At 42.3% G+C, this 14,374-nt stretch overlaps 2 protein-coding genes across 3 annotated transcripts in view; one reads left to right on the forward strand and one right to left on the reverse strand.

Moving 5' to 3' along the window:
* Positions 1–490: 490 nt before the first annotated feature.
* On the forward strand, positions 491–1,288 carry MRPL50 (mitochondrial ribosomal protein L50). 2 transcript variants are annotated; one of them, XM_015849823.1, is made up of 2 exons: positions 491–626; positions 763–1,288. In XM_015849823.1, the coding sequence occupies exons 1-2, from the start codon at positions 529–531 to the stop codon at positions 1,151–1,153; spliced, it is 489 nt and encodes a 162-aa protein (XP_015705309.1). In that variant the 5' UTR covers positions 491–528; the 3' UTR covers positions 1,154–1,288. The 2 variants fall into 2 exon arrangements, with proteins under 2 accessions (XP_015705309.1, XP_015705310.1); XM_015849824.2 differs by having other exon boundaries at positions 492–626; positions 766–1,288.
* A 1,689-nt stretch (positions 1,289–2,977) lies between these two features.
* The window catches only part of PLPPR1 (phospholipid phosphatase related 1), a 102,393-nt gene continuing 90,996 nt past the window's right edge, over positions 2,978–14,374 (reverse strand). Inside the window, exons 5-8 of the mRNA XM_015849822.2 lie at positions 9,831–10,081; positions 5,090–5,266; positions 3,817–3,948; positions 2,978–3,478 (exon numbers count right to left, since the gene is read on the reverse strand). Coding sequence (XP_015705308.1) covers positions 3,446–3,478; positions 3,817–3,948; positions 5,090–5,266; positions 9,831–10,081 — 593 coding nt within the window. The 3' untranslated portion in view covers positions 2,978–3,445. The remainder of the gene's footprint in view (positions 3,479–3,816; positions 3,949–5,089; positions 5,267–9,830; positions 10,082–14,374) is intronic.

Raw genomic sequence — 14,374 nt, forward strand, 5'->3', positions numbered from 1 at the left:
CTGCTTGGCACAGCTAGTGCCTACTGCTCTTGCAGCCAGAAAAGCAGGCTCCTGTAACTTCATGCTGTTCTTCCTGTTAACAGCCACTCATTTTAGAGGCAATGCATCACAGAGATCAAAACACTGGGTAATCCCAGACCCACAGAATTGAGGTGTTGGAAAGGAACTCTCGATATCCCCCAGCCAAACTTCATGTAAAAACAGGCTCCCCTCCAGGTCACACAGGAAACCACCCTAACAGGTTTTGAATATCTCCATGAGGAGAGTCCACAAGCTCTCCAGGCAGCCTGTTCCAGTGCTATGAATTACTGCATGTATCGTATCCTAAACGCTGCTCATTGCAGCACGATGTAGAGTGACAAAGGCACTCCCTGAATCCAACAAAACGCCTTCTTCCCCCATAGCAAGAGCTGTGGAGCGGCACTACAGCTCCCATCAGGCGAGGCGGGAAGGGGCGCTGACGCCATTACCGCTCGAGGAGCCACGTCATTTCCCGCCGAGAGGGAGGGGGTGAGGCTTCTTCACAAGATGGCGGCCGCCGTGGGGCTGCTGGCGGCTGGACGGCGGCTCTGTGTGGGGCTGGGGCTGGGCTGCACGCCGCGGCGGGCGCTGTGGGGCGAGCAGAGGTGAGGGTGTGGGATGCTGGCTGTGGGGCTGGGGCTGGGGCAGGCGGTACGGTCGGCTGTTGCAGGCACATGTCTCTGCATGCAGATGCTTTAAAATGTGTGGGCACTGACTGAAAATACTCTTCTGTAATGTCAGCAGGAAGCAGGAGAAAGAAGTAGAAGACAGTGTAATTCCTCAAGAGAAAAATGAACCCAGCCTTATCTGTCCCCCGCCGCGCAGCAGGAAGTATGATCCTCCAGGAAACATACAGAGCATCCTCGAGGCTCGTGTCAAGGAGATTTGTGGGCCATCACCTGCTGGAGACTGGCAGCAGACGTCCCTGAAAGACAGCAGGCTGAAGTATCAGCTCCTGGCCCAGCTGGCAGAAGAACTCGGTCACGCTGTGCCCAACTCACAGCTCCACCTGATGTGCAGTGCTCAGGATGTCCTGACTTTCTATAGCACTCCTGTGAAGGATATGTCCAAGTTTGATGAGCTGTGTGCTGCAGAGCTGCCCCCAAACCTGAAGATTGCATGGGAGCGGTGAGACCTACTGGGAAGTATTGCCGCACTTTTGTTGGGTTCTTAAGGCCCAAACTGTGGACCTGAAGCAGAACCTTTTCATTGTGATATCAACCAGATACGAATATCACCAATAAAAAAGCATCCATTTGTCTTCGGATTTAATGGTTTCTTTCTACTGTATACTGAAAAAGTGGAAATTCTATTTAGAAAATAGTATTGTGATGTCTAACAGCTGTAGAGTGTAGTGGGGGTAATCAAAGCGATACTGCTTATATTGTCTTTGGTTCTGAACTCTGTAATGGGATTAAGTGAGTGTGTGTTGCTGTGTTTTGTGATGCTGTTTATCTCTGCCACCAAAACTAGACTGACAAATTCTTGGGGAAGGTGTGCCTCTAAACAACCCCCTCTTCCCCCCAAAAAACCCCATCTGCAAAAAACAAGATACAAAGTATAACTGGGTTTATTTTAGCCTTCATTTCCCCTGCTGGCCCCTTAGAGCATGATGGGGTGCTGCTGACTGGGAACATCAGATGGAGTATTCTTTGCTGATGATCTTCCCTAATGCTATTATCTTCCTAAGGCAGCAGAACCAGACAAGGCAATTTTGCCCCAGTTTCAGGGAATTTGGATCAAAGTTGTAGAACTCTTGCATTCCTAAAACAGACCCAGACGTCAGAAAATACCTACATGGAGAAATTACTGCATGATGAGACACAAATAGCCACATCCCATGTTTTCTTTGTGTAATAACAGACAGAAGAGACAGAAACCACACTTTTTTTTTTTTCCTTTTTTTCATCTGTTTTGGAAAAAAATATACAAAAGAAAAGAAAGAACAAAAAGCCAAGAATCAAAATGGAAATGTGAGGTAAACATTCCAGTAAAAGTACAGACAGAGGCTCCATTCCTTAAAGGAGACACACAGCAGTTATCACCATGCTAGAAGAATGAGATGCAGGAAAAGCCTACAAACAGTGAGAAGTCGTGTAACGAAGCCTTTGCCCCTGCTCTAACCATGGTATATGCACTCTTTTTGTTCGCCCCCCGCCTCCCCACCCCCTTATCTCTTTATTCCTTAAAGAGTGTTGCTGAATGTTGAAATAGCCGTACAGATATAAATTCTGCACGGCGGTATTTACAAAAATGCAGACTGCTACTACAGACTGTGTCAGTTCAGGTATTTCTGAATTCTTATTGTTATTATTTTTAAACTCACCAAAGCCCCTCAGTGAAAACAGTCAGGGCACAACTGGCTCTGTGGTGAGGCCAATCTGAATGCTCAGTGCTGCCACTTCACAGAAGATGTGGCTTCACTTTTCCCTTGTATCAGTGTTACTAGTTACCTCATAAATCTATGATGAAATTATGACACACTTACAGCACAGCCTCCGCTCCACAGTGATGGCTGTATATCCCCATAGTCAGTTCCTGAAGCCAGGTTCCACTGGGAGCTTTGGCTGGGCCTTGGGGAGGAACAGAGATCTAGGGACATGATATAGTCAGCTCACATGCTATCAGCTACTACTATAAATTTTCATATCTCCCATCTGCCCATATTGCAGACTGGGTATGCCATTTTAGTTATTCTTCAATAACTAGCACAATCACTCACACTGCAACAACCAGGCTCTGATTCAGTCAGATGCTTAAGGATACTTCAGGTCTGCCAAGCAGTCTGGAAGCTGCATGGCTAGCTGAAGTCTGTGATGCTAAGGCTTGCTTAAGTAGCTCACTGAATCAAGGCTGGATGTTAACTACTTGTTGGATTGGGGTTAGATTTCTGATCACCGTTATTTCCATCTGAATTAAATATACTTAATTACTTCAGAGCTTACCAAGATCAGAATCTGACCCGCTGGTTGAAGCACTTTATTACGGTAAGAAAAGGTAAAAGTGATTTTTTTTCCTTAAGATATATTAATTCAAAAATGAAAAAAAAATCTGTGTACAAATATCACATAACAACACCAACAATTCCATAGATGTAGTTCCTCAGTGCACACTTTAAACAAGAAAAGGTTTGGGGTTTGGTTTTTTTTTTTCCTTTTTTTTTTTCTTTTTTTTTTTTTTTTTTTTTTTTTTTTTTTTTTCTTTTTCTATTTAGATTTTAAATTCCGGCATAATAATATTAAAGCTGACAAAAAAATCAGGGCAAGCTACATCACTTCCTCATACAAAAAAATGTACAAAACATTAGCCTCTAACTAGACATAACATAATACTGATCATCACAGTCTGACACTTAGTAACCGTGTGTCTTGAAGTATTGTACTGGAGGGTAATAAAAAATAGCTTCTGCTGCCAGTCTTCCATTTCAGGTCACTTCAGTCATAGAGGCAGAGTGATTCTGCAAAGATGAAAATGCAAGGCATGTGAGCATTGGTACATGTGTTGTCACTTACATATATTGTGTGGAATGAATGAGAAAGCCCTTCACTGATTGCAGAGATGTTATTGCACAGAATGCATGTGAGATCCTAATGATTAAGCTCTGGATGAGCAAAAGGAGCAGAAAGCCTACAGAATTCAGTGGCTTAAAGGATAAATGCCTTTAAAAAAATCACCTGTGATCCATATTCACACTGCTCAATGGGCATAACATTGGGAATGAAACCAGCCACAGTTTTTAGTTTGACATATAGAACGTGTGTTTTGTGATGGTTTGGGGGAGAGGATTTACAATACCTGCGCACTCAGTGTCTCCAGAGGACTTTCCACTCTTGGAAAAGCCATTAGTGGCATTCCTCGTGGGTCTTCAGGCTTCGGTTTAGAAGGAGCTCCATGGGTGCCTTTAAAGTTATGGACAACACATATCCCCTGTGTAATGTGGAAAAAGCAGATGGGGTCAGCATGTGCTGTCCAGAGGAGTAACAGCCATTCCCACCAGGGTATGTCAATTGCAAGTTTTCAATGCAACTTCACCTTGGGTTTTGGGGTTTTTTGTCTGGGATTGTCTGTCTTAACCTTGGGCCATAGTTGGTCTTCTGGGCTATCATAGTAAAAGGGTTCATCCTCTTGGCTTTCTCAGGCTTTATACAGCAGACTCCCATCATGTCTGCTTTATAATCACAGAATCTAGGACTGGGCTGTTGCTGCACCATCCCGGTCAAATAATCCCTTGAGATTCTGACTGCCAGTTCTAGTGAAAACATCTCATTCACTAGGTCCGCCTCACATCTGGATGATACCAATCTCATTTAGCAACATATTTGCATACTTCCAGCACAACTCCTGCAATATTCATCTTACAAGGCCTTTCCTTGTGCATGATGATACCAATAAGGCCACACCTTTACACATATCTGCTTAGGGTTTAGGAAAAAGAATGGAAAGAAGACATGCAGGAGCTCATACATCTGTCACAGCAAATCCTGCAGCCTGGCTCTTTGCTGCTCTTTAGACCTGAGTAAGGAGTAGGCTGCAGCCTGCGTGAATGGTGATCATATAGCATATAGTTAAAGAAAATATAGAGCATATAGATAAAGAAAATGTTTGTAGCTAATGTTTTTAAATGGAATTAGGAACTTTTGTTTTGTTTTGTTTGTTTTTAACAGTGGGAATCAGAGATATGATTTAGCAGAGGGTTGTTAGAGTTAGGGTACTATGGTTAGACTGTGGTTGGACTTGACAATCTTTGAGGTCTTTTCCAACCTGGGTAATTCTATGATTCTATGATTCAAAGCATTTTTCCAGGAAAGTCATGCGAGAGCACGGTCAGTAACTAAAATAATCTTGAAATACACATGAATACAGAAATGACATCATATTCACCTTACTAATTAATATAAATTTGATTTCCTATTAGAAATTTCTCTGATGACTCATTCATTACAAGGAGCTAGAATTAATTCTTAACAACTGGTTTAATTAGCTCTAAGAGACCACAGGAGAAGAGCAATGCTATGTTTGTTTCAAACACATGTCTTTAAAAGGCACAGGGAAGAACTGATAGGCTCACCAGAAACAAGGCGACTGCACTTCCCAGGATGAAGCCTGCGATCACATCTGAACAGTGGTTTCGATACTCAGAAACTCGATTCAGCCCAGTGAGGAACGCAGCACACAGGGTGCCCAGGCACAGCACAGGTTTGGCGAGCCTGCTGCTCTTTGTTTTAATTGTGCTTGTGATGTACATCTGAAAGAAAGGACAAACCAAAAATGAAAAGGGATTTGGCAAGAAACACACACACACACGTATATTTTTCCTACAAGACATATCATAATTCAGCAGAGATATGACAAAATCCACGGTTCATGAATAAAAGCCTTGAGAAGTGGAGAAAGAGGTTTATGGTAACTCAGGGAATACTCTCAGGTAAATAAAACAGATACTGGAAAGTGATGTTTCAGGATGTAAGATGTCCAGTCAGATGTATTTACATACTCTGAGCTATTGTGTACAGGCTTGGTTTCACTGTTTTCTTGACCTGTTCAAGCACTTGCTCAAATGCCAGCAAACACATGTGATGAATGTAAATGAATCCATGTTTGCAAACAATTTCTGTTTATACTCCTGCAGAATCACGATGTGAACACAGTGGAGCACCCACTCATGCCACCTATAGCTGCTTCAGCTTTCTAAGCAGTGGTCAGGTTATTTTAATTCCATCAAACAACTAACAGTGCTTTGAAGGTCACAGAACTCTTCCTCTGGGCCTGCTGAGCACTTTGCCATGAGCAGTGCTGAACCCAGACTGACTGAATTGTTTGGGACATGGAGGGATCCACCTCCACTCCCTGGCCAACAGCACAATGGCTTGGCCTGGGCAAAGCTGCCTCAGGGTTCTCCTCTACCAAAGGCACTGCTGAAGGAGGTCTACAGAAGTTTGTCTTGGTGCTTCCAATTGCAGTGACAACCATCCCACATCTTGCTTCACGCTCTGTAATCTACTTGGCAGCCTTGGGTGTTTATTTTAGCATATTCTAGTGCCTGTCCCTTTCTTCATGAGCCAAGTACGCAGAGGTCACTATGGGCTGACACACAAAGACAGGTTTCTGGGACTAAGAAACTGAAATGATGTTTCTCAATGCCACCATGCCCATTGCTTTCCATATATTCCTTTCTTCTGCTCTACTGTATGCATTATTTCATTTAAACTTTCTCCTTGTCCTACTTTTTTTTCCCCACTTCTCACTGTCTGGTCCATCAAACACCCCTGGTGCTTGCTTCCCCTCTCTGGCTGGTGTTAAACAAGTTAGCCTTAAAACCATTTCAATACACTACCTCTAGATGTAGGGATGGTATGTAGCAATGACCTCCTGGTATGTAAAGGGACAGAGCAACTGATCAGTGGGGTCTATTTGCTCCATACCTGGACAAAATGAATCTGTCAGCTGCCAAGCAACTGCAGTACTGAAATTTTAACAGCTGAATTTTCCAGATCTGTGCCTGAGGAAGTGAAGTCTTCTGCTGAACGCATCATACAAAAGTGAGCTCTATTTCTGAATTGGAACATTATGTAATAGAACTGAGAAGAGACTAAATTACATTGAAGGCTCACGCTGGCTTTGTTTCTCCAATCCGACACAGGAATGCACCCACCTTGAAATGGCAGCTACCAATTGAGCACTAGGTGGCAATCTTGCCCCAGTTTTGCTTGAGCTGCGCCTGACCAGCGCTGAAACTCGTGTTAAGGCTTCTTTGGAAACAATAGGGAAAATACATTATTTAAGTGAAGAGCCACTGTGTGAATAATTACTGCCCATCCTTTCACCCCGTGCGTTTCTTCCTGCAGAGGCCAATTCAAATGAGCAATTCAAAGATTGCTTTCTAATTCCCAACCAAAGCACCGCTGCAATTTACAACATCCAAAGGAAAATAATTACCTCCTTAAAACAAGAATGCAGCCCTGCTGTGAAAGCTGCAATCTCCAGCTCCACAGAGCAATTCACGCATGCTTATTTTCTTAAGACTACGAGATGAAATGATGTCTAGCTTACTCTTGGTAGAATCATAGAGCTGTTTGGGTTGCAATGGACTTTTAAGGTCATCTAGTTCCAAGTCCCCTGTTACAGACAGACACCTCCCACTAGTCCAGGTTACTCAAAGCCCCTCATCCTATCAGTACATGGCCTTATAAAAAGTCCCTCCCCAGCTTTCCTTCAGGCACTGGAAGGCACTCAAAGATTCACGCATCTTGGCAGGAAAACGTAAACTTGTAGTAGAGAGAACATTTTTAGCAATGAGGATAATTAACCATGAAAACAGATTGCCAAGTGAAGTGATAGATTCTCTACCACAAGGAGAGTTTTAACAAGACAGGCTGTTTTTTCTAAATCGATGCTCCAGTTCATCCACAGATCATCAAGTGAGCTTGGAAATCACTGGATGAGATTCTTCATTTTGGTCAAAATATGCAATCAGTGTGGCTTTATCTTTATTGCTTTAGCCTCCAATGCAAAGTCTTTTTGAAGATTCTTGCCATGTGTTTGCCCCTTCAGTTTTCTAAAGCCTTGCATAAGAGCCCAAAATCTCAGTTAAAATTGCTTCAATTTCATTTCCTACACTAGGAAATGTCTTGTAAACTTCCTGGTCTACTGTTTACGGGGTAAATCTATTTACAAAGCACTACATGTGAAAACCAATGGTTTGATGTGTGTGCGTATGGGGAGTAGGAGGAGGAGAGGAAGTGAATACAAAAAGAAGTGAGAAAAGGAGAAAAAAATGATATACAAAAATATTCAACGTATGTTTTATCTATATAAATAATCTATATGAATAATCTATTCAGCTTCCTTAGTGCATTTATCAGCACTCTCAAGGGATGTATTTAGCAGTGTGCAATGTGTGATAGTAGCATTCATCCCTCGTGTAACTCCTCTCCCATCTATTTTCAGACAGACAAAAGCATAGACAGGAAAGTTTAAAATAGACAGACACACATATATGCCTATATTTATACATGTGCATAAATGTATGCTTGCATATATTTATAACATGGTATATTTGTGCTGGGGAAGGCAGAGTGAAGGAAGACTATCCAGTCCTAATGTAGAAGTCAGGGAGATTAATTTTTCCTGGAAAGATCACAATCTCAGCCCATTTCTGGAAAAACTGGTGGCCTTCAAGCTTTGTAGATAATTTTTACCATGGAGACTTCTACACTAAGAGCCACTGACAGCAAGCTGTTCAGTGCAGCTTCCTGAAGTGCCAGAGCCTTGAATTTCAACAATGAATCTGGCAAGTGTATGTGTATAAATGGAGGAAATTGACAGTGGGGTCACAGTGACCTGGGTTACTGACGGGATTTGCTATAGGTATTCAGAATGTCCCAAACACTGAAGGTTTATTTTCTAGGTGTACTGCATCACTCTAATCTAGCCAAAAAGCAACCGACGTGTAAACAACAGACACTAGGTAGTGACAACTACCATGAAGTGGAATATTCTAGCCAGATGGAAGTGACAGAAGGAGTTATTTGTGGGTACTGTAGGCCAGTGCCTGGCTTAATAATCCTAAAAATACTACCAAAATGTTGACAAGTGCCTAGTTGTAGCTTTTAGCCAAAGAGACTGTCCTGTGATTGTACAAGAGCTCTCATTGCTCTCACTGCAGAAAAAGCAAACAGGAGAATCAGGAAGTGTCTACAATAAAATCATTTAAATGCAGTGAAATACTTTAATTGTATGTGTTCATGTTGGATGTCACCACTTGTTGGATGCCCTTGTTGATGATTCTCCTATGACCTTTCTTAGAGTGCTTCCCCCTAGAGCCAAGGAGAAAGCACCCCAGGTGCTTCACAGCCTAGGGCTGAGAAACACTGATCTGCAGGAGACTTAAACTCAAGAAGGAAAATTACCACTCTCCTTCAGCTGTAGAAATCAGCTGTTTGCAGAAGATGTGCCTTCCTAGGAACCGAAGTCCCTGAAGTTCTACCCAACTTGATCCCAAACCAGCCATCTTAACATTCATCACAGAATCACAGAATCACTGAGGTTAGAAAAGGCCTCTAAGATCTTCTAGTCCAGCCACCAGCCCATCACCACCATGACCACAATCATAATTAAAACAGCCTCTCCCACATTACCATGTCTGTTGGGAACTGTGTTTCACACATGGTTTGCATTGCTCAAAAGTACTGCATGCAAAACATTATGAGCTTTGCAAACACTTTCCAAAAATTCCTGGTCAAAGGAATTAACAGTTTACGTATCAGTCATTGTTCACATAAAATTCAATGGAAACAGATGGTAAATGAAACAGCAGTGGGTGGCCTCCTCTTTGCAATGCAATGATGTGGTGTTTTATCGTCTGCTACCAGGATAAGGGTAAAAGATTCAGTAAATAACATCAGCAATATTTTTGTCAAATTCTGATGACCTATAGAGAGACTCTGCCACTTATTTGGATCTGGCTGCTGGGGAAAGAAATTCCTGATTAAGTTAACACCTGTTTTAGTGTTGATGAGACATGGGCAGGGAAAATGCATACTCAAAGGCCTCTGAGAAAATTAGCAGCAAAACTGAGATTAGAAGCTCACGCCTCTACATTACACATTGCTGCAGAAGCAATGAGAACTTGATTTGCTTTTATTAGTACTAGTAAAACAGTGAGAGAGGAGGGGATTTTTCCTTATGGATAAAGAGGAAAGCTTTCCCTGAAACAACCCTCTTTTCCTTCAAAAATACACTGTGTGACTCCATCTGGATGTACAGACAGACACCCCTCCTACAAGTCAGCAACCATCCCTGCTACTCACCGTGGCATATAAAGCTGAGTAGATGCTTAAAGCAGCATGTTTGGAAGGAAAGGATCTCCTTGCCTTTTCAATCACCTCCACATCCCCAGTGCAGATGTTGCCGTTGTTGATGAACTGGTGGTGGGTCCGACAGTCATTTCCAGTGTAGTTGGGTTTACACACAGTCAGGAAGTATGGAGCCAAGTTCCCAGTCACAACCTGGCCAGCATTTACAAATATGTCAGTGGCAAAAAGTCCAAATGCAAACACTCCTGTGAGGAAAGGTTAAAAACAGTTATTATTCAAATAAGTTTAAGATAGTCTTTGTACATGAAAGAAGAAATACACCAAGAGATAAAGGAGCAAACACCGCTGTCATTACCTGGAAAAAGCCACTGCTGACTCCAGCAGAGCCCTGTATCAAATATAAGACACAGGAGGGCGAGTGCTTACATTATGGCAGGTATTTAACTGAGTATCTCCACAAGGAACGGGAAGAAGGCTGAATGTGGTACGTATGAGAATAAGTACTTCTATAATTCAAACTCTGAATCAAAATGTAAGTTATATAGGTTTCAATGAAAACTATGCATCTATGCTGTAAAGTTTCACAATCTGAATGTCAAGCACAAATTTTTAAGAATATTTATGAACTTTTGCCAGATCTGGGCAAAAAGTGGTCATAAGTGGCTCTGAACTATAAAATAAAAGACTGAAGGAGTAGTATTGCACTAAGTCATAATACCGCTGTTATAATATCATTTGTCTTCTGAATTGTCATCGATTATTCTGAATTCTGGTGTTGAAAAGGTTCTGATCCAGGAATATTTGCCAGGTCCTTTAGGATAAATTCTTAACGCTTTGATGCAGAAGAAATTTCCACACAGTTTCCACAGCTCAGTTTATGTCAGCAGGAGCACATACCCTCCTATGCTAAAACAGAAAGTGTGTGCTTGAACCCAGGAGCATTTGTAGGTTTGTGGAGAATCCCCTGCTTGAAACTGCATTTTTCATACCCTCCATTGACTCTCTGTGAGTGCTCCCAGTGTCTAATACAGCTGCTATGAACACCTAGAGAGGTCTTTGCTTGTATGAGCTCACTGCATACCAAAGGGAAAAGAGCAGCAGGCTTCCAGTAATGCCAAACACAAGCATTTCAGAAGACTAAATCAGCTCACCATTCCCCCACCCATCACTAAGTTAGATTAAAGCATCACATAAAAACAAAGAAACAAACAAAACTATTTATTGTGATCTAGGAATGCTGAGGGTCATACATGTTTGCCTCCTCCCTCCTGCAGCTTAGTAGACAAAAGTCATTCAAAAATGAGATTGTAGTTAAGAACAACCAAAAGTGGGAGAACAGCTTATCTTAGGAAAGCTGCAGTGATCACAGCAATTGCATTGCTTATCTGTACTGACCTGAAAAAGGAAGAAAGTGTTGGTGCAGTCTGATAAACAAAAACAACAGGGTGTTAGGAATAGAGCACAACTGAAAATGCTTTATGTCAAATTATCAGGAATCAAGGATAGTTCTGCAGATATTGTAATCCTGCCTGTAGGTAACAAAAATCAGCAGGGCCATAATGGAAAGTTAGATCCTTTTAAACATGACAGGCCTACCTTCATGGGACATTTGTATGGACGGGAATGTGAAATGAAGCCCATAACTAAAGAGCAATGAATGATACAAGAGTTCAGTGGGACTCCCTGGTGCTACTCACTCACCAGGGTGCTGCGGCTGACACAGCCATGCTGCAGCACAAATCTCTTGCTCAAGAGTCAGTGGTCCTAGACTGCAGGACCGGCCTACAGGGAAATGGAGTATGCTGACTCTGCTCCTTTAATTCCTTTATCCCTCTGTAAATACTGTAAACCCATGGTTTTACAACTGCTGACAGGAATTCCTCATCTACATTAAGCAAAGCATAAGCATGTTCAAATGAAAAAGCCTGTAGGTATCTTTTTGGCCAGCAAAACATTAATTCGTGCCAGAAAAATCTTGCTTTATGTACCGTTCTTTGGCCAAATTAAAAAAAAAAAAAACAAAAAAAAACCCAGCTTGCTCTAAATGGTATCATTTTGATGTTCTGTGCAAATCACACGGAATGCAATGAGGATTATTACCCAGCTCTTTATAACACTTATAGGAAATGTAAAATCTAGACAAATATTGCAGTCTGACCCATGGCCTCCACAGCAAAGTAAGCACAAGTCAAAAATGAAGGTGTTTCAGGAAAAGCTCATGGGCTGCACACAGTTATTTCAGTCCCTGTGCACAGGGTACAAAGGCAGCATTTTGCTCTGCTAAAGAGAAATTTCAATATCTGCATTTTCCCATTAATTGGTAGTGTTGAAAGCACTGGCTCAGACAGCTGCTGAAGGCTGCAGTACTCTGCAGAACAGTAGAACAAGCCATGGATGAAGCCTTTGTCAAGCTTTGCATTGTGATGCATATTGATCTCTGTAGTTCCCCTCATGCAACCTAATGCCAAACTGTGCATGATGAAAGTCTTAGCAATTTGCAGCACTGAATCCAGCAAACAGGAATGTAACCCTTGCAGACTGATTACACATCACTCGCTCCCTAGAGACTATGCAATGGAGCTGGTTCTAATTGATTTGAAGTCTGTAACACCAGTGAGCTTTGGTAGTGATGGAGTCCCCTGGTGGTTTCTGTACATCAGGAATCCAACTCCAGCTAATTTGTTCAATGACCTACAGCAGCCAAGTTAACTGACCAGGGCATGAGAATGCAGTTATGTGGTTGCCAGGTTTTTGGAGGCAGGCAAGCCACTGCTGGAAGGCTTCATGGAAAGGGCAATCAGCCCTTTGCTCTTTACAGTCATCCAGCTGAAGTTGGAGATACAGTGACACAGAGAAAACAGGAGAACTTGTACCTTGCATAATTTGGTGGTCAGGTTTAATGGTGGTGATACCACTCTGCTAAGGAGCAGCACTTTGTCACACTGTCTTCACTCTGATCTAGAAAACTTGGTAATGAACTTTAGCTTATAACTTGACAAATGCTGATAAAGCTGATAAAGGGCGTAGACAGAATAAGGCACATTCAGGTAAAAACACAGTCTGTGTAGTTGGTTGTTCACACAGTGGATGCATACAGGATTATTCAAGTTACTTAAAGTCACACCTTCCCCTTGTCCAGAAGGTTGCTGAAAGAGTCCTTAAGTAATGAAAGATCTGCTCAAAAATGCTAGGGATAGAAAATATGAACCTTAGATCCTTATAGCTCTACTAAAATTTTTCTTGGAGAAAGCATCTAAATCTTCATCAGCTTCATTTCTGAATGCTTCAGGTTTAATTTCTTCATTTACATCCCCCTATAAATTGCTGCCACATAATACTTCAAGCATAGATCCATAACTGTAGGGCTCTCACTGACATGCAGCTCCAACTAAACTGTATGTCTGTTTGCCAGCGTCACCACCTCCAGCTATGTCTATTGATTTGGCTAACAGAAACATGTACTGTGAAGAAAGACTAGCTCTCCTCCTTCACTGTTACATTAGCTGACTTGTTTTCTCCCTGCAAGTCTTGCCTGAGCTCTCTCCCGCTCTGTATCTCTCTCTCTGACATCACTGACTGCAGCTGCTTGCTGACTCCATGGAAACTCTCACTACTACAGATATTTTAAACACCACTCATTTGAAGCAAAACACAAACACACACAACCAACCAACCAAAGGAGCTGTACACAAGCTGCTGAAAAGACATTGGGAAGAAAGAAGTGAGAAGCCAATGGGTGGAAGTGGGAATGAGGAGGCAAAATGCTTTAATAGGGAAAAACAACACAAAATCACTAGATAAGGTGACATAAGAAGCAATGCATTCAATAGCTCATGGGACATCAGAAGCTATGCTCTTGGGTAACATATTGTCACATCTATGAAGTGCACTTATTGAGGAACAGCTCCTTCTCCCAATGTAAAGGCCTGAGTTTGTACAGTGTGCAGTCTGAATTTGTCACACTCTTAATTTCCTGGAAAAAAACCTTTCCTATTTGCATTCCCACAACCTCTTTCCCACTCCTATGGTTTTTGAAGAGCATTAGAGTTTCAGTGGAGGGAGTCCCCAGAAAAACTTCTGGTTTTACACAAATGCTGATCTTCAGCTAATCTCTGCAGTTTTCCCTGCAACTATCCTGTGCATCCAATTAAGTCATCCAAGCTGACTGAAGAAGTTGACAGAAGGATACATTCAAAAGGACCTGGACAGCTTTGAGATGTGAACCTGAAAGAACCTAATGACATTCTGCAAGGCCATGTTAGGAAGAAATTATTCACTCAGAAGGCAGTGAGAGTCCGGCACAGCTGCCCAGGGCAGCTGTAGATGCCCCATCCTTGCAGGTGCTCTGGAACAGGTGGGATGGGGCCCTGGGCAGTCTGAGCTGGTGGAAGGAAAGCAGCCCACAGTAAGGGCTTGGGGCTGGATGGACATTAAGGTTTCTTCCAACCCAACCATTCTGTGATTATATGATTATTCAGTCCTGTGACCTACACTCTGCTAATCCACCCTCCATCTTTATATTTTAATGTGTGTTTATA

Source organism: Coturnix japonica, chromosome Z, assembly GCF_001577835.2.
Source record: "Coturnix japonica isolate 7356 chromosome Z, Coturnix japonica 2.1, whole genome shotgun sequence".
In the NCBI taxonomy this organism is placed as follows: Eukaryota; Metazoa; Chordata; class Aves; order Galliformes; family Phasianidae; genus Coturnix; species Coturnix japonica.